This window comes from Poecilia latipinna, unplaced genomic scaffold, assembly GCF_001443285.1.
Source record: "Poecilia latipinna isolate Pla-1442-1.1 unplaced genomic scaffold, P_latipinna-1.0 Scaffold20, whole genome shotgun sequence".
Classification (NCBI taxonomy): Eukaryota; Metazoa; Chordata; class Actinopteri; order Cyprinodontiformes; family Poeciliidae; genus Poecilia; species Poecilia latipinna.
The window spans coordinates 294,548-312,440 of record NW_015112636.1 but is presented as its reverse complement, the minus strand read 5'-3'; the positions used below and the strand labels follow the sequence as shown (position 1 = coordinate 312,440).

General features: G+C 42.0%; 3 protein-coding genes across 5 annotated transcripts in view; 2 read left to right on the top strand and 1 right to left on the bottom strand.

Annotated features, from left to right (window-relative positions):
* Nucleotides 1-6,384, top strand: part of ankfy1 (ankyrin repeat and FYVE domain containing 1) — a 17,945-nt gene extending 11,561 nt beyond the window's left edge. Inside the window, exons 17-25 of the mRNA XM_015035242.1 lie at nt 516-672; nt 757-957; nt 1,058-1,234; nt 1,329-1,476; nt 3,116-3,206; nt 3,304-3,428; nt 3,506-3,652; nt 3,748-3,838; nt 4,783-6,384. Of these exons, the coding sequence (XP_014890728.1) occupies nt 516-672; nt 757-957; nt 1,058-1,234; nt 1,329-1,476; nt 3,116-3,206; nt 3,304-3,428; nt 3,506-3,652; nt 3,748-3,838; nt 4,783-4,915 (1,270 nt within the window). The 3' untranslated portion in view covers nt 4,916-6,384. The remainder of the gene's footprint in view (nt 1-515; nt 673-756; nt 958-1,057; nt 1,235-1,328; nt 1,477-3,115; nt 3,207-3,303; nt 3,429-3,505; nt 3,653-3,747; nt 3,839-4,782) is intronic.
* Nucleotides 6,385-6,543: 159 nt separating this feature from the next.
* cyb5d2 (cytochrome b5 domain containing 2) lies at nt 6,544-8,225 on the bottom strand. Its single transcript, XM_015035280.1, has 4 exons — nt 7,849-8,225; nt 7,605-7,745; nt 6,882-7,068; nt 6,544-6,798 (listed from the first exon to the last, which is right to left on the bottom strand). Exons 1-4 carry the CDS (start codon nt 8,102-8,104, stop codon nt 6,624-6,626), a joined length of 759 nt encoding a protein of 252 aa, XP_014890766.1. The 5' UTR covers nt 8,105-8,225; the 3' UTR covers nt 6,544-6,623.
* A 282-nt stretch (nt 8,226-8,507) lies between these two features.
* Nucleotides 8,508-17,893, top strand: part of zzef1 (zinc finger, ZZ-type with EF hand domain 1) — a 37,597-nt gene continuing 28,211 nt past the window's right edge. For all 3 annotated transcript variants that reach the window (XM_015035229.1, XM_015035221.1, XM_015035215.1), the window contains exons 1-13: nt 8,508-9,072; nt 9,728-9,872; nt 11,201-11,395; nt 11,500-11,683; nt 11,781-11,980; nt 13,445-13,655; nt 13,723-13,839; nt 13,953-14,131; nt 15,056-15,154; nt 15,250-15,341; nt 15,588-15,733; nt 16,811-16,916; nt 17,393-17,611. In XM_015035229.1, coding sequence (XP_014890715.1) covers nt 8,659-9,072; nt 9,728-9,872; nt 11,201-11,395; nt 11,500-11,683; nt 11,781-11,980; nt 13,445-13,655; nt 13,723-13,839; nt 13,953-14,131; nt 15,056-15,154; nt 15,250-15,341; nt 15,588-15,733; nt 16,811-16,916; nt 17,393-17,611 — 2,307 coding nt within the window. In that variant the 5' untranslated portion in view covers nt 8,508-8,658. The remainder of the gene's footprint in view (nt 9,073-9,727; nt 9,873-11,200; nt 11,396-11,499; nt 11,684-11,780; nt 11,981-13,444; nt 13,656-13,722; nt 13,840-13,952; nt 14,132-15,055; nt 15,155-15,249; nt 15,342-15,587; nt 15,734-16,810; nt 16,917-17,392; nt 17,612-17,893) is intronic.

Here is a 17,893-nt window from a genome sequence, read left to right as displayed (position 1 = left end):
CCATAGAGGATGTGTTAAATGAGAGCCTGAATGACTGGCCAACATGCAACCACAAACAACTTTTCCTTTTAAATCCCCCGTCTACAATCTGTGCTTCATCTGACTTAACTTTTCACTATTTTTGGGGAAGACAAAATGATCCAAGGAATACATTTTTGTACCATTTCCTTTTTCTGACACGACGCCCTTTTTGCCCCACTAGGTGCGTCACGGCTGCGATGCCACATGTTGGAGCCCGGGCCCCTCCGGCTGCCTGCAGACCCTCCTGCACAGAGCCGTGGATGAGAACAACGAGGTCTCTGCCTGCTTCCTCATTCGCAGGTTTGATACTTTTCCCTGTGTGCAGATCAAACTTACTGCTGTTTTTCTTCTGAATCTAGATTTCACAAAAACAACAATCCCCCCAAAAAATAAATGAAGTATCAAAAGTATGTTGACATTTTTAGGTCTGAGGCCAGGAAACGTATTGTAGTTGGAGTTTAGTACATCTTCGTCGTGTGTGTGTGTGTCTCTAGCGGCTGTGACGTGAACAGCCCGAGGCGACCCGGACCTAATGGGGAAGGAGATGAAGAAGCCCGAGACGGACAATCACCCCTCCACCTGGCGAGCAGCTGGGGCCTGGAGGACGTGGTGCAGTGCCTTTTAGAGTTTGGAGCTAATGTCAATGCACAAGTGAGTTCATTCTGTCAGTTTTTTTTTTGTGTGTGTGTGGAAGCAAATCAAAGTTGTGAATGTGTGGCCTTCGTGTGTTTTCAGGATTCAGAGGGCAGAGCTCCCATCCACGCTGCTATCAGTAACCAGCACAACGTCATTATCCAGCTCCTCATTTCCCATCCGGAGATCCGGCTCAATCTCCGGGATCGCCAAGGCATGACGCCGTTCGCCTGCGCCATGACGCACAAGAACAACAAGGCGGCGGAGGCCATCCTGAAGAGGGAGCCCGGCGCCGCGGAACAGGTAGCAGAGGGGGGAGGGAGGGAAAAAATGCGTGAGAACGGCGTGGAAAAAACACACGGCATGAAAGTTTTTGTGTATTAAAATGTTCGTTCCTGTCCAGGTGGACAACAAAGGAAGGAATTTCCTCCATTTGGCTGTTCAAAACTCGGACATCGAAAGCGTCCTGTTCCTCATCAGCGTTCAGGCTAACGTCAACTCCAGAGTCCAGGATGCTGCCAAACTCACCCCTCTCCACCTGGCCGTGCAGGCCGGTTCTGAAATCATTGTCCGCAACCTGGTACAAAAGTCCTTTCTTTTTTTTTTTTTCTTCCCAGTCCGATTCCCAAAGTCGTGGTGAAATGTATAACGTTGGGTTGTGTATTTGTGTCCAGCTGCTTGCCGGAGCCAAAGTAAACGAGCTGACCAAACACAGGCAGACGGCGCTGCATCTGGCTGCCCAGCAGGACCAGGCCACTATTTGTTCTGTGCTGTTGGAGAACGGCATAGATTTTGCTGCTGAGGATGAAAATGGCAACAATGGTAATCATTTTTTTTTTTTTTTTTAGAAGTAATTTTCTAATAAAAGACGATGGCTGTCTTTCCTCACTCGTATCTAAATATTTTTCATTTTGATACCCTTGGTCCTGTTGCAACCAGTTAAGTGCGATGAATTAAAATTAGGCTCGATCATTTCCATTCTGAAATGTTTTGCGGGGCAACTTTATTAATTTGAACTTGTTTGCACGATGAATCGAAATTCTTATGAGGAATTTTTCACGATTTGATAGATTTACTTATCTAACTAGAACTGCTACTGAAAAAAGCCTGACGAGGTCATTGCTGATGCTTTAGGCTCATAATTTGCATGGAAACAGAGTTGGTTCTTTTTATTATTATTTAGACATTATTTCACTAACATTTCACTTTTTTCTTTTTTCTTTTTTAATCTTGACCTTTTTGCGCCTCCTTGTGCTCTTGAACTTGCCGTTTTACAGTGACCTGATTTTAGGTCTTTTTGATAGAACCAAACATATTGTAAATGGGGGGGGGATTGAATGCAGGACTTATTTTATACCATGACGCTGATGCATTACAGGAACCAGTAATCATTCATGATCTTTCACCGGCAAACCAGCAGGTTTCTTTAAAAGTAATAACGTAACACATTAGTAGCTGTTGTTGAACCATAAGAGAGGGAAATGAAAGGAGCAGCTGCACCCAGAGGAGAGGAGTTAAGGTTGGGCCCGGCTCATTTGCATTCCCAAGTATCCTTGCATGGCAAATGTTCTGAGCTGGTTCCAACCCCGCTGTGAAGCAGTTCTGAAAAGCATTTGCAGTGAGTAGGACTACAACTTATTATTTTAGTCATCAATTAACCGGAATAATAATGGCAATAATGATTCAAGTGGTTAAATTTAACATTGTAATGGAGGGTTTATTTTTGGGCAATAAAATAAACATTGCGTTAGTAAATTGGATTACTTTAGTAAATCTGAACTGCACATTTACAGATAAAGATGTTTTTTTTTTTTTGCTTTTTTATCTTGCATGCATATATTTTTGTACAGTTTTGGCTTAATTATTACTCCTAACATGTTGGTGTTTTTTCAGTAAATGGCCTTTTTTGAGTCTGAACACTTCAGTTAACGATCAATTACTAAATTAGTTGACAATTATTTCAATAATCAATCAAATCGATTAATGGTTTTTGTCCTAATCGTGCACTTATATGAAACATGTGGTGTTTTATTGTTGTTTTTTTTTACATATTTGTTAAAATTGTTGCGACAGCATAATATCAGACAATCTGTGAAAAAAGAGCGCCTCTGCCTTCTTCTACTACTAACTGCATAAATGCACCACTGAGTTAGAAACAACCAATCGGAGTCAATCAAACCCTCCTAAGACCCTCCTCCTTCCTCTGATTGCTTGTTTATACCCGGGAGGGGTTCATTCCTTCAGTAGTAAATCAGAAATCCTAATCTTTAACCGGTTGAGAAGCTCCATCTTTTCACAGATTATCCGTCTCATGTTGTACTGTCACAACGTGGAGACAGTTTTAACAAACATGGAAACTGTGTAAAAGTTACATTCTGTAGCTTTAAGGTTTATTCGTTTCATTTCATCTTCAAATCATGATTCTAATCAACATTTCTTTTCTCTGCTGCTGTTTCTCCAGCTCTGCATCTGGCTGTGATGCAGGGCCGCCTTAACAACGTCAGAACCCTTCTGACTGAGTCCAACATCGATGCTGAGGCCTTCAATCTCAGGTACTTTTAGTTCCATGTTTTACTGGGAGCCAATGTGTAGCAAAATGTTGGCAATGAAGCAAAAATGCATTTTTTTTTTTTTTTTGCGTCTATTTAGGGGTCAGTCGCCAATGCATGTACTGGGACATTACGGTAAAGAGAACGCGGCAGCCATTTTTGAGTTATTCCTGGAGTGTATGCCAGAATACCCTCTAGACAAGCCAGACGGCGAAGGGAACACTGGTACTGTGGTGGTGATTATTTATCATGCAAGTTTAAAATGAACTCTCCACTGTAATAATGCGTTGCCTTCATTGCAGTTCTGCTCCTGGCCTACATGAAAGGGAACGCCAACCTGTGCCGAGCCATCGTGAGGGCTGGGGCTCGACTGGGCGTCACGAATAATCAGGGCACTAATATTTTCAACTACCAAGTTGCAACCAAACAGCTGCTCTTCCGCCTTCTAGGTGGGTTTTTCCCTGTTTTTTTTATTCAACATGAGAGCTGCTCTTATCCTCCAATATGTTTGTAGCCGAGCCACATTGTTGCTTTGCTTTTATAGATATGCTGTCCAAAGAGCCCCCTTGGTGTGATGGGTCCAACTGCTATGAATGTACCGCGAAGTTTGGCGTAACGACACGGAAACACCACTGGTTAGTTGGCAGCCATTTTCATCTGCACCTTACGGTCTTTCCCAGCCAGCACCTTGGGCAATAACAGAGTTTTGCACAAAATCTACTGCTTCTGTGTTTTCGAGTGTTTTTGTTTGGAAGGTTTTGCGCTACATTTAAGTTCAGTATCAAATATTTGATATAAGGGCCTTTTATAGAAAAAAATGCATGAGATTTATAAAAACTGTGAATGTTTTGATCCCTTGTAACACCATTTTATGAGGCTGGAAAAAAAAACCTTATTACCAATTGGTCCTATATCCTTTTTTTTTCTTTTTCTTTAATGTTTGTAATCTGCCTCTGTGCTCTCTAACATGGAAAAATCACAGAACTAACAGGCTAAACTAGTGGAGTTCAACAAAACCTCTTAGCCAGGAAACAGTTAAATACATATTTAATTAATTGCCTTCTTTGGTTATTATAAGTTTGCATCTTAATGAGTTGACATATTTTATGGCACATTTAATGATTTATTAGTTGTGCCCCTCCTTTCTTGGCTCGTGTTGCTAAGTGATGTAATGACAGCACATGGAGATAATCCCGATGGGCAACACAAGGCTTTCCAGCAGCGCTCCCTTTTAAGGCAACTCTTAATGCTCTGCTAATTCAATCAAAATGAGCGATATCGGCTTCACTCAGTGAACCAGAAGAGGATTGAACTGATGCTAGCACGCCATTTTGGTTGGGGTTCTGAGCTAATGCACAGAGCAAAATGGCTTCTCTTCCATCTGAACCATTTCCTACTAACTTATACTCTATCCTAATTACCGCCTTCAAAAACCGAAGCAGTAAAATTTGTCAAAACTAAAATTCTAGCTACAACTGTACAACAAATGAGCTTGTAGAAATTGTTCTTGCTCTAAACACGTCATCGTCCAGCTCCTTAACCACTCTCTCTCTCTTTCCCGTTCCCTCTTCGACTCCAGCCGCCATTGTGGGCGCCTGCTGTGCCACAAGTGCTCTATAAAGGAGATACCGATCATCAAGTTCGACTTGAACAAGCCGGTGAGAGTGTGCGACATCTGCTTTGACGTACTGACTCTGGGCGGGGTATCGTAATGCCGCGACTCGCCGCCGCCGTTCAGGAACGCCACGAGGAAGGGCCGCGACGAGCAGCGGACGCCGAGGACCGTCGTCTTTATACTACTTCAGTCTATGGGAAAACTATTAATCTTCTAGAGGGACATCTCGAATAGAAACATCGTCTTTTTGTTGGATTGTATCAAAAGTGTCTGAACGCAGCTCGGCGACGGCTTGGCCGGAGTTTTTCGATCTCGATGGGCGAGGTTTGTGCCGATTGGCTCCTACGGGAAGCTGTTGTGGCGATACTTCAATCCGGTGATGACGTTGTAGAAGGGGTTTACCTTTCCTCTGTTGGGTTGTTTTTTTACCATCCACGGGATTCAAATGGACCCTCCCAAAGCGGAAAAACACAGTGCGACAAACTGATTCGTTTGTAACAGTTTTGATTATTCATGTTTGTAATCTGTTATCATTCACCCTCAGTTGATTTTTTTTTTTTTTTTTTTTTTTGTGAGGTAACTGATCCAAATGAGTGATCATGTTGAGATGACTACAACAAATCCTGTCAAGTCGGCAGATGAAATGGCACAACAAATCTTTTTTTTTTTCTTTCTTTAGTATAAATGAAAATTGAGTATAACACATGACGGAGTATTAGGGGACACTAAAGAAAAATATAAAATTACAAGAATAAAGTTGGACTAGTCACAATAGAATAAAATCGTAGTTGTAATACAAGGATAAAGTTGTAATATTACTAGAATAAGGTCATAGTAAACGCCATCATCAGATTATCAGGATCTGCCTGCTAATGACGCTAATCTGATGTTGATGTGTTAATAAATTATTTCCTTATTTGTAAAACCAATGCCAAAGCATAACTTCACAAGATGCTCAACATTCCTCCTCTGCAGCTGTAAGGCTGCTGCCTTTTTTTGTGTCCAAGTTCTCGTATAACAACTTTATTCTCGTAATATTGTGACTTTATTCTCGTTTTTTTTTTTGTTTTTTTTTTTTTCCTCCTCCTTTTTCTTGGCCTTGCCCTAAAACTCCGTCGTAATAAAGATCAAGAATCCGAGAGCCGAATTCATCAAGTGAACTCGCAGCGTTCTGTTGACGGTCATCATCAGTTGCGCGTCCTTCTCATATCGCCGACGCTTCTCGATTCATTTGTAGCCTTTGTACGTTGGTTTTATTACGAATCATGTTCTGAAACGAATCACCAGATAACATTCCTTCTTTGTCCCGCCATCACTGATGTCTTTTTGATGTTTAACGCTCTTAATTTTCTCAGCCTAACGGGTGCACTTTATCAGAAAACACGAGACATTTCAGATCATCGGGGAGAATGTGGACTAAGTAGAGGGTCGGCCAAGTGGAGCGGCCTCTTCAAGTATTGTTAAATTGTACAGATAAATGTGTGATATTTTTTGACCACTACAACTGTTTTGTACTTTAAAATGCAGTTTGTGCTTGTCATTGTGACAAACCCTAAAAAAGAAAAGGAGAAAAAATCTTGCCTCTGTTAATCTTTTATGCACATTGTTAAATCTTTTATGCACATTGTATTGTATCTGTATGCTCAGATATCTAGCCTGTCTCTTCCTGGTGTATTCTTTTAGAGAAAGGGAGGACAACTTTACATAAAGGTCATCGACAAAGCGTGCAGTAAAATGTCTTTATTCTGTTTGATATACATCTACATAGGTTTGTTGTAATTGTGAGTGAATTGGGCCCATTGTTCTTAGTCGTCTCCCACCATGCATGACTCGGCATCTGAAGGGCAGCCGTCATATTTCTGCATGCTGGGATGATCTGCTGCTGCAGATGGATCTTTGACACAGATGCACCGTGTATGACCAGAACCTGGGGAGAAGAACTTTCGTGGTACGCCAGTCCAGTCTCTTTTCACTCCACCGCTGCGTTGGGAGGACGGGGGGGGGAGGAACATTACATTTTTCAAATTTCATAATGAGACAATAGGTCTGAAGTGTTTCCATACCTTTTAGTAGAGCACCAGACTCTTTTGCCCGTACTAGAGCTCCACTCGGCGTTGCAAGGAGGAAAGAGAATCTTCTCGGCTTCTGATTGGGCCTTCAGTTTCTGGCCCTCTGCTAGTGAGGCTTCGACCTCCAGCAGGGCCGCTGTGGGCTGTCCAGTCTCATCGTAGAACCGTCCCACTACCAACCCTGAAATTCAGCGCATCGTACTGTAGAGAAATTATTTGACCCTAACCCTAAATGTGCAATTCAAAGAAGGCAATTGAACTTTGTAAGTCAGGAAGTATCAACTAGCTTTGTCTGGAGGATGCAAAAAAAAGAAAAAAGGATGGATTATTACAAATAAATAAAACTGTATTGAAGGGTGACTATTAAGATCAAAATGTGTTAAATTGAATAAACTACAGTTTTCCATTTAAATAGGACAATAATTCCCAACATATAGCTGTTTTTTGTAAGAAGTGATGAAGGTCTTCCCAAAGCCTTCACTTCGACCCTTTGGAGAATTTACCCAGTGTGCTTAAAAACCCCATTTCACGGCAGGAAAATGTTAGAAAATCCACAATAACAAATCAGTCTTGTGGTCCGTGTTGGGTTTGGTGGATCTTCAGCTGAATCCCGTCGCAATGGGTAGTAATGGGGGGGAAAAAAATATATTTTGATTACGCTAAAAACACCTGAAGAGGAGGAAGAAAACGAGAGGCTTAAATTGTAAAGATCCTTACCAACATGCTGGTATTCTTTGTGATAAAAATCCATCCAGTCATAAAGGGCCACCACCTCCAGCGGAGACAAACTGGAGACGTCATCCGTCAGGCCACTTTCTGTGAAATCTCCTGTGATAAAAGCCAAGGAGGAATCTTTCCCTGAAAATACAGAGGCGTTCAACACAACATACAACATACTACTTAATAATAAAGTGGTCCTAGCTTAATAATATTGTAGACTCAATTTGAAGAGTGGCATCACCTGCCATAAAGTGATAACCACCCCCGGGTCCATAATGCTTGTGTCCTTTGTGTACATCAAAAACCTGGCCCAGAATGGCCAAGTACAGGCCCCTGCTGCCCTTTTCTCCGTCGTACAGAGACAGGTCACTCCTGCTCAGGAGCCGCGCCGGGGCCACCTTCTGTGATTCCCCTCCCCAACCACCGGACCAGTCAGGAGGAAAAAACAGCACTGCCACTAAAACAGACAAACACGCGCCCAGCGCGTATCTCAGCATGTCTCTTTGGAGACTGTTGAGGTATCCATCTACTTACATCACTTCATGCCTTTTAGAATGAGCAGTGACGAAGCAGGTGCGTGCGCAGCCGAGGAGCTCAAAAGGTTCCCAACAGTTTATGTAAAATGGCGCATGCGCAACAAACTGTCCAAGTTATCCTCCAGTTTGCGACTACGAAACAATTTTAGTATAAGTTATGTTAAATGTTGTGTTTGTGGAAGAGGTCAGGATTATGTGTCAAGGTTACGTATGGGTTAGGCGTCTGGGGCAGAGAGAAAAGAGTTTATGAACCGGAAGAGGACTGAGAATGGTGGGACCTGATGGTGGTGCTGACGGCACGGCGCCTGCGCAGCCGAGATACGCAGAGGACGTCTCTTTTCAGCAAGTTGACGTACAGTGCGTGAATGCGGTAGTAGAGCGTAGCGGAGTTCTGGCTGTAGGTTGACGTTACAGAGGTCTGTGTACGGACCCCGGTAAAGCACGGCCGCTTCAAAACCGACACCAGCGGAGGCCGTGGGGACTTTTAGGGGGAACCCAAGGTGGGTCAGACGAACATGGGGAACGCAGAGAGTGGCTGTGGTGGAGGGAGCGGCGACGAGGAGGACATAGAGACGGAGAGTCCCGGTTTCGCGGAAGACAACCTGGCCTCTGCGGCCATTGGCGGTGCTGTCGGAGGCAGCGGAGGCACCGGGTCTGGGCGAAGCGGAAGGGGATCGAATAACCCACCCGCCGCCACCGAGGGACCACCTAGCCCCGCGTTCCTTTTGGAGCAAGTGAAACTAAGAGAAGCGGCCGCCCGTGTCAGCGACTCGGGGGTCACCATTCACGAGTCCGTCCTGTCCGGTAACGAGGGCGTCCTGATACGGTGGCTGGAGGACCGGTTGAACCGCGGCGAGGAGTCCGTCAATGTGGAACAGTTCTGCGAAATGTTGGAGAGCAGAGATGCTCCCAGAAATGAATGTGAAGAGGTACATACGTTTTTGAAAGCGGAAAAAACAACAACACAACAACAGAAAAGAAAGCATTGCTGTCATTTGTGACATGACATGTATATCAGGTGTTTTGACACTTTTTGACGCAGGTATGAGAGGTGAACTGCTGATAGCGGCACCGCGCCCATCCATAGTGACTAATCAGCTTCTCTGATTGTAGGGAGAGGAGCAGAAATCAAGTCATGTAGTTTGCAGAGTGCGCACTGAACAGCTGTGATGTTGTTACTTTTACTTGTCAGGGTTATTGTCTCAGTTGTTTTCAGTGCTGGTCTCTTTGTTGCTGCCTTTTTGTGCGCTGACAGCCAGGTGGTGTGTGATAAGTTTGTGCCTCAGTCTGCATATTTGACTCTGTGTGGGCAGACAAAGACCATCTTTCATGTGTTAAAAGTAGTGAGCGGCGCACTGACTCCTTCAGGCACAACACACAAACACATCGCTGCTATCTGCTTCCCTTAAATGTATGTTGCATGTAGCTACACTTTCAAAGAAGTACTTTAATCCATTATGCATGTAGGGGTAATTCAGTTGTGAGTTCTAGGAATTGTGTTTGCATGCGTTTGTTGTGTGTTGTGATGGGATTGATTTGTGTCAGAGTGTAAGGGTGTGTCGCCTTCTGTTTCCCCGATCGCAGGCGTTTGGACAGTTTGATGCAGAGGGGGATGGAGTGGTGGACATAGAGAGCATGCTGATTGCTCTGAAGAACTCCAACGGAGCTAATCTTCAGGGAGAATTGAGTCATGTGATACGACAGCTCCAAGCGTGCTCCCTCACACCAGGTAAGATTGGGAATTTGTTTACACACACACACACACACACACACACACACACGCACCTGCACCTACTACGTTCTTCATTACAGCCCTAAAATTCAATGTATTTTTTTAAACTGATGTCTGTTTAAATATTCTGAAAAGTGTGGCATGATTTCATATTTTGTACCCTTAGACGCCATTGCCACCAGCTACTTTCAAAGTTAACCTGTCAAATATCAGCGATGTGGACTCGAGTTTACATGACTTGACTCGAGTCCTTCATGTTATGACTTGATTTGTAAAAAGAAAAAAGAAAAAGAAAAAAATGGTCAAAAACTTTTGACTCGACTTTTGACTCAACTTTTGACAGCAATGACTCGGGACTTGAATTAGACTCGAAAGTTTAAAGTTTAAAATTGTTATCCAAAAAAAAAAAAAAAAGATTTTGACACAACTCCCAAGACTTGACTCTCATCCTAAATTTGGCTGGCTGTGAATTTTGGATGTTATTCAGAGAAGCAGCCGTGAGCCCCGTGGAGACTCTGGAGGAGCTGCTACAGATTGGAGAATGTGTTGGAAAAAACAGTTTAAAGTTTTGACTCGAGCTCACGAGGGAACAGAGCAATCATGTGGAAGTAGGTGGTTAAATGAGAGAACGATTGAACATTTTTCATGCATGCAAAACTTAACACCGCACATCACCCTGAACGCACCACCTTGGCTGTAAAAACATGGTGGTGGCATCATCATGCTGTAGCGACTCTTTTCTTCAACAGGAGCAGGGAAACTAGTCAGAGTTTATGGCAGGTGGAGATAATTACAGGACAACGCTGAAAGAAAGCATGTCGGAGGCTGCAAAAGGGCCGTGAGCTTTCAGCTAGACGACAACCTCAAACCCACAGCCAGGGACCCGATTTAAGAGTTTAGATCAAAACACATGAATTTGTTGAAATGGCCCAGTCAAAGTCCAGAACTAAATCTGATTCGGAACCTGTTGCAAGACTTGGAAGTTGCTCTTCAGAGATGTTCTGAATTAATTTTAGCTATTTAGCTAATGTAGTTTACCAGAAGATCGTAAGCTGACTATACCATAACACAGTTTAGGAGGGAATTAAAACATAGAATGATTGAAAACTATAAAAGGACTTAAATATTTGAAACTGTCATAATGGTGATTATGTGTATTTTTTTGTTTCTTTTTTCTTCTCTTGTTTGGACTTAATAGTTGATTCTGTTAATATTTGCTACACTAAATCTATGAAGTTCTGTATATGCCTGGACACCATTTGCCTGAAGTCAGACTGTTGTTTAATTGTTTTGTTTCTTATTTGCTTTGTTTTTATTTCCTACAGGTTTCGTCGACATCTTCTCAAAGAGCAAAGACCGATTAGGAGCCCACGCCTCTAAGATCCTTAAGTTCCTCCACAGGAATCGCATTCCCAGCAGTGCCATCCCGTTCCCGATTTTAGAGGGCTACAACAGCATCTGCACCATGAGGTCCAGCGTGGTTCAAGACTTCCTGGAATTTCTCCTGCAGAAGGAGAAAGGTGAGTGACAGAGTGAGGTGGTCTAAGAATTAGAGATGCGATGCATCTTCGCTTCCTGGCCGCTGTGGCAGAAGTTTGTCCCGACTGGAGTCGCTTCCTTTCAGATTTAGACATCCAGTACAGAGCAGAGCTGGATCGCGACCCAGACGTGGATAAAGTCAAGGTGGTCACACAGTGCTACAGCACGATAGAAGCGTCCTCCAACGTCTCCGAGATCTACAAGATGACAAACGGGGAAACGTCGTCCTTCTGGCAGTCGGACGGCAGCGCGCGCTCACACTGGATCAGGTGAAAAGTGCGACTCTGACTCTGCGGTCCTGAAACCGTCCAGTCGTGACTCTTCTAAGTTTTTTTTTTTTCTTGCACTCTCTCTTCCACTTCCCAGACTGAAGCTGAAGCCAGACGTGGTTCTGAGACGTCTGGCCATCGCCGTGGCTTCCAACGACCACAGCTACATGCCTCAGCTGGTCTCGGTGTCTGTGGGGAAGACGCGGCTCTCCCTGCAGGAGATCAGAGACATCCGCATCCCCAGCAACGTCACCGGCTACGTGGCTCTGCTGGAGAACGCCAACATCACCCACCCCTGTGAGAGCCCGTCTTTCTTCTCCGTTCTAAAAAAAACAAAAAAAACGAGGGTTGAACTGATATGAACCCTTAAGCTAATTTCTGATATTTATACTGCCGCTAAAGCCGCGCTCCGATATTTGCCGATAGTACGCATATTCCTTTCAATGTTTAAAAAAAAAAAAAAAAAAAGCAAAGCTACTAGAGAGCTACTTCGACAATAATATATAGCAATAGGTATAAAACTCAAACACATGTAAATGTTTTACTCCATTTCTTAAGAGACTAAATTTCTATTTTTGGTTAATCACATACAAAAAAATAAATAAATAAATAAAATACACAGAACAGTTTATTTGTGAATGTAAAAAGATCCAGAGGGGGGTTGAATATTTTTGCAAAAAGCCGTACGTGACTTGATAACAGTCGAGGAAAAGAAGCATGCAGCTGTCAGACGTCGGCACAGAACACACACGGTAATAAACTTGAACTATGCATTTACTGCCTTTGCATAGTTCAAATTGCATTGCATGCTTATTACCCTGCAAAGAGCTGAGGGCTGAGTAAGACGAGCTAAACTGACGCTCAGGGCGTTCTGCACCCTAAACCTGTTTGCAGATGGGATTATCGTGAAATAAAGGTAGTTTTGGAGCATTTATTGTGGGAGAATGACTGTGCTGTTGTGATTATTAGAATTTGAAATGGCTTGTTTCTCTTGAAAGTATAGCTGCGGAAAGGTCAGGGGTCAGCAACCTCTACAGTCCAATGAGCCATAAGATTTATCTAGTGCTGCAAGAGACTTTAGAAAAGAATGGGTTCTAATTATAAATGACTATTCTAGAAAATGTGCTTTTGTAGTTGTATCGAAGAATGACAGTTTTACTTCTATTTTTAGAATTGACCTTACAGAAACTTTTTTTTGTTACAATTTTGTAGAAACAAGAACTTTAATGTTGTAATCTTTCTCTGAGAAATAAGAGTTGCAGCCGTTGTTTTATTTATCATGTTGCACGCAGCTACTTTTCTTCCTAAGTATTAAAATTGGAAATACGATATTATGACTATATGATGTGTAAATTTTGCTTTATTGGGAACTGATAAAGATAAAATAAAAAAAATGAATGAAGAACTTAGTTTGGGATCTAATTACCAAATGAAAATGAGGGAATTATGCAGATATTGACTAATTTCTGTATTTTTGTTGTGGAAATTCTATTCAGATATTTCATTTAAAAAAACTGCAAAATGTAGCCTTTTTTTAGCTCTGTTTTCAAAAATGTTGCTCAGTGCTTTTTTTTTCTTCTTCTTTATTTTAAGTTATTAAGAACCACTGTGAAGGGCTTAAGAGTCACATTTTTCTCTATAGATGCAGGCAACAGATCCCTGGATAAGATTATCAGGTGTTATCTGAAGGGGATTTTAAATTTTCTTTTCACACGTGTTCCGTCACTCGGCTAACCGCGATTCTTCCCGAACAATCCCTAGACGTCCAAATAAACATCAAGCGATGCCTGAGCGACGGATGCGACACGCGCATCCATGGACTGAAGACGCTGGGTTATCAGATCACCAAGAGTAAAGAGGTGTCCGTCTCGGACGCTTCGGCCATCTGGTACCTGTCTCTGCTCACGTCCCTGGTCACCGCGTCGATGGAGACGAACCCAGCTCTGGCTCAAACCGTCCTCCAAAGCACACAGTAAGATGCAGAGATGTAAAGAAAAAAAACAACAACGTGTTTGTAAAACTGTTGTTTTTCTCCTCAGGAAAGCCTTACAGCACATGCCGCCGCTGTCGCTAACGCCATCGTCCACAGAGTTCCCCAAGTTCTTCTCCCTGAACATCCTGGAGGAAGTGGACGGCTTTCTCCTCAGGATTGCAAAGTGAGCTGCTGTTTCTTTCTTTTGTTTTTATTTTTTAAACGTTCATCTTTCCATCTTCTTCAGCTGCAGTGTGATCATTCTATTGATACCACTTTGGGTTTTGCTTTTTCCAGCTGTTGTGTGAGCCCTGATGCAGAAATGACTCTCTTGGCCTTTGCCCTGGCCAGAGGCAGCGTGGCCAAAATACTCCAGGCCCTGTCCTGCATCAGTGATTGTCTACAGACCAAGTACAAGGCCTCCTCACTCATCGTCTCCATGGCGTCTGTCAGGCTGCGATTGCTTTATCGTAACGGTAATTTGGCTTATCCTTCACCTTTCTGACTTGCATGTTATTCTTTATCATCCTTAAAAAGTCTTAAATTTATGTCTAAAATGTTATTAAATGAAGACATTTAGCCCAGTAAAGACTTTTAATTTAGTCTTTACTGTTCTAAATTAAAAGAAACACAAAAAACACACAGATTCAAAAAACCAATAGAAATTTAAATTATGAAATACTTTATTGATCCCAAAGGATCCAATCAAAAGACACAACCAGCTTAGACAACATCCAATTCCAGATGCTTGTCTTGTTCAAGTAGAGTAACAACTGTAACTCACAGAAACAATTCAAGTAACAAAAAAAAACATTTTCCATTAAGTTTCAATTACTTATATGTCTCATACAACAGGTCTTCAATTTATGTATCTAAAATGAAGCCTTAAATTCTTTAAAAAAAATCTAAGTTGGCTTTAAATTCGTCTTAAATGTTGTAGTGGCAGCACTGTTTAATCTGATATATTCTACGTATTTTTCTTTTTGGTTATGTTTGTGTCTTTACTGGGCTTAATAAGAGGAGACAAAAAAACATACAGATTCAAAAAAAACAGAAGCAGCCACTGCTAACTAGCTACTAACATACCCTTTGCTAGCTAGCTTTTTTGCATCTATCGTGAGTAATTGTAAATTTATTGCCAGTTGGCTGGATGACGTTCGTCTTTGCTATTGGCTCACTTATGTTGCCGACCCGTGTGGACAAAAACCTGGCACTACTACTGCGTGAAACATAATTTCTTTTGCAAATTTCTGCTGTGACACAGGTCTTAAATTTAATTCACAATGGTTTTATAAAGGTCTTAAATTTGAGTGCTCGAAATCTGCAGAACCCCTTCTTCGCATGTGCATCTTCTGAAGGGACGACGGCGTTTATTTCAACCAAACTGCGACTCGTTGCAGGAAAGCCCCTCCAGCTCCACCTGCAGGCCTGCGACGTCAAGAGCAAAGAGGAGAAGTCGGGACCGGAGAACATGCTCACAGAGTCTTCCACTGGAGATGGTACAGCAGCACCAAACTCAGTCTGGAAATGAAGGAACATGCGCTCATGTGTCAGCGGGATGTTTCTGTCTTTTTTTGTTTGTTTGTTTGTCCAGGTTTCCTCACAGAAAGCGGCAGGAAGAAAGCCAGCGTCATCCTGTCCACGGAGGACCAGAGCAACTTCCAGGTCACGCAGATGAAGATCAAAGTAAGACGGCACCATTTCACACGTTTAATAAGAGAGCTGAAGACATTTCAGTCAATCAGTCATTTTATTCACTCACTCATTAATTCACAAACACGTTTTCTTATAGCACGTGATCTCTTTCTTGCTTTAAACGTAAATAATAGCATTTTAAAATTAACTAAATCCCCTAATGTTGAGGTATTTGATTGAAATATAACTCGTGATTGGGTGTTGATTATTCTTTTGCGTTGTTGTCGATGTGATCAGGTGCGAAAAGGAGCGATCGGCGCTAAATGTGGCTTGGTGTTTGCGTACATGGAGGAGGAATCTTTTGATGCAGAGAAGCATTTCAAGAGGTTCAAAAAGTATGACTCGTGGAACTACAAGGACTACAAAGAGTTTGTACAGGACAGGTGAGGATTTCTCCTCGTTTTTTATTTTTCTTTCACAAAACTGTTCACAACTATCTAAAATTTTTCATATTACTAACACAAGTTTCAGCTATTCAAAAGGGAATTGAATGTGAAAAGCTGTTGTGTAATTGTGAAGCTGAAGTAAAATATGTGGTTTTCTGAGTTGTTTGCAAGTAAATGTGTGAAAAGTGTGGTGTGCTTTTTTTTTAGCCCATATTCTGACACAACTAAATAACACTTAATTAGTCACACAGTCAACCTCTGTGTGAGTAGTAGTTGATCACAATCAGTCCAAATGTTCATATTGATGCAGCCCTAATTTTTATTTGTGAAATATATTTTGATAACTTTGCACCAGCACAGTAACGTTTAAATCCACCAATTGCTTCACAAGCTTCGTCAAACATGTAAAAAAAAAAAAAATACAACTTTAATTTGTTCAGTCAGTGCAAGTAGGAGTATAAAAGCCAATGTAAAATAGGTAATGAAAAAATGTAACAAATAGTTCACTGAATAGTTCGTCTTCAAAATGTCTTTTCCAGACTCATAAATGTCAGTGACTTTGTCTTTCTGCTGTTTTTGACGTTATCTTTCTATTTTAGATCTTTCCTCCACCAGAGAGGTTCTATTTAAATTATTTGTATGTACATATATCTTATTAAATATATCACTAAATGATTTATTATATTTAAATGATTCATCAGGGAATATCCAGGCCTGGGTTTGGCTTGTGAAATTGAGTTCAGCTTTCTCGGAAATGTAGTTTAATCAAAGTTAATTCATGATTTAACAAAGAGCCAATTGCTTTCCCAGAGGAACAGGACGGTGTGGGTAGCTTTTTTTCCCCCCCTTGAATAAATTAAATTATTGTTTGAAAGTCACTTTTTATGTTCACTCGTGTTGTTTCTGTCTGCTATTAAAATTTTTAAGCGTGACAAAAAAATGCAAGAAGAAAATAAATCTGTAAGGAGGCAAACACTTTGTCACACTGCTGTATGTCCCTTAATGCCATGAGTGTCTTCATGGGAGGTCTGTGTAGTTTATTACCTTGAAGTCTCTCTGTCACGTTACCTGCAGCGGGAAGATGTCGGCGCAGAGTGAGGATGAGCCGATTGGCTGGTTTGAACTTGAAGAGGACTGGAATGATGTGGAGATCAAGCTGCAGCAGTGTCGCATTGCTAAGGTACCGGCCAGTCCGTTCGCTGATGCCGTTTAAAACTTTTTATGTACTTTTTCTGTTTCCTCCCAACTTCTTTGCTCTTAATTAATCCTATTTTTGCGCTGGTTAGCATAGATTGGCTGTGTTATGCCTAAGCTTGTTAATCAATGAATGATTCAATAATTTCCATTCTGATTAATAATATTTTTTGAAGGGCAGTTTTGCTTACAGATTTCATTATTCGTTTTGTTTGTGTGGTTTTTATTTCCTTTTCATTGCTTTTGGTTGCTGTGTTTTATTTTGGATATTTAAAATGTCTTCCAGTTCCACCCTTTCTTAGTCTTTGACTTAAATTGTTCTGCCCCCCACCATTGTATCAGTTAAAAATGGTGTCGAAACAATAATGCTATCGTTTATCGCAGTCATTCCTGGGACAATTTAAAAATTTGTTATCCTTTCAGACTTGGTAGCATCAACATCTCATTGTTTTGTCTTCTCAGTTCCTGATGGTGAAGTTCCTCTGCACCAGGCAGGACTCGGCCGAGCGGCTAGGTGTGCAGAACCTCAGCTTCAGCGGCTACCTGTGCCCCGGAACGGAGAGGCTCGTTGACCTGGACGACCTCGGCGGACAGGGAGACGGCCTTGACCAAAATGGAGTCACGGGCCTTTGTCTTCTCAATAAAACCCTTTTCTTCATACAGCAGCTCACGCGAGACATGGTAACGTAGCACCGCCTGCTGGATTTAAGTTGCATTTTTGGGTGTAATCGATCTTCACTGTATTATAAACAGAGCAGCCGTCCTTTGGAAATCATTTCATAGAGATGTGGAAATGAAAGAGGAAGGAGGTTTTCCTCGGAAAATGTTTGAAAGACTTCCAGGAAGCCTGGAAGTCTATTGATCCGGACCACTTTAAAAGAAAGTCGTCTGAGTCGTTGTTGGAGAGATGAATGAATGCGTTCAGGGATGACTCAACACTTCTGAACAGCAATGTCTGTTCAT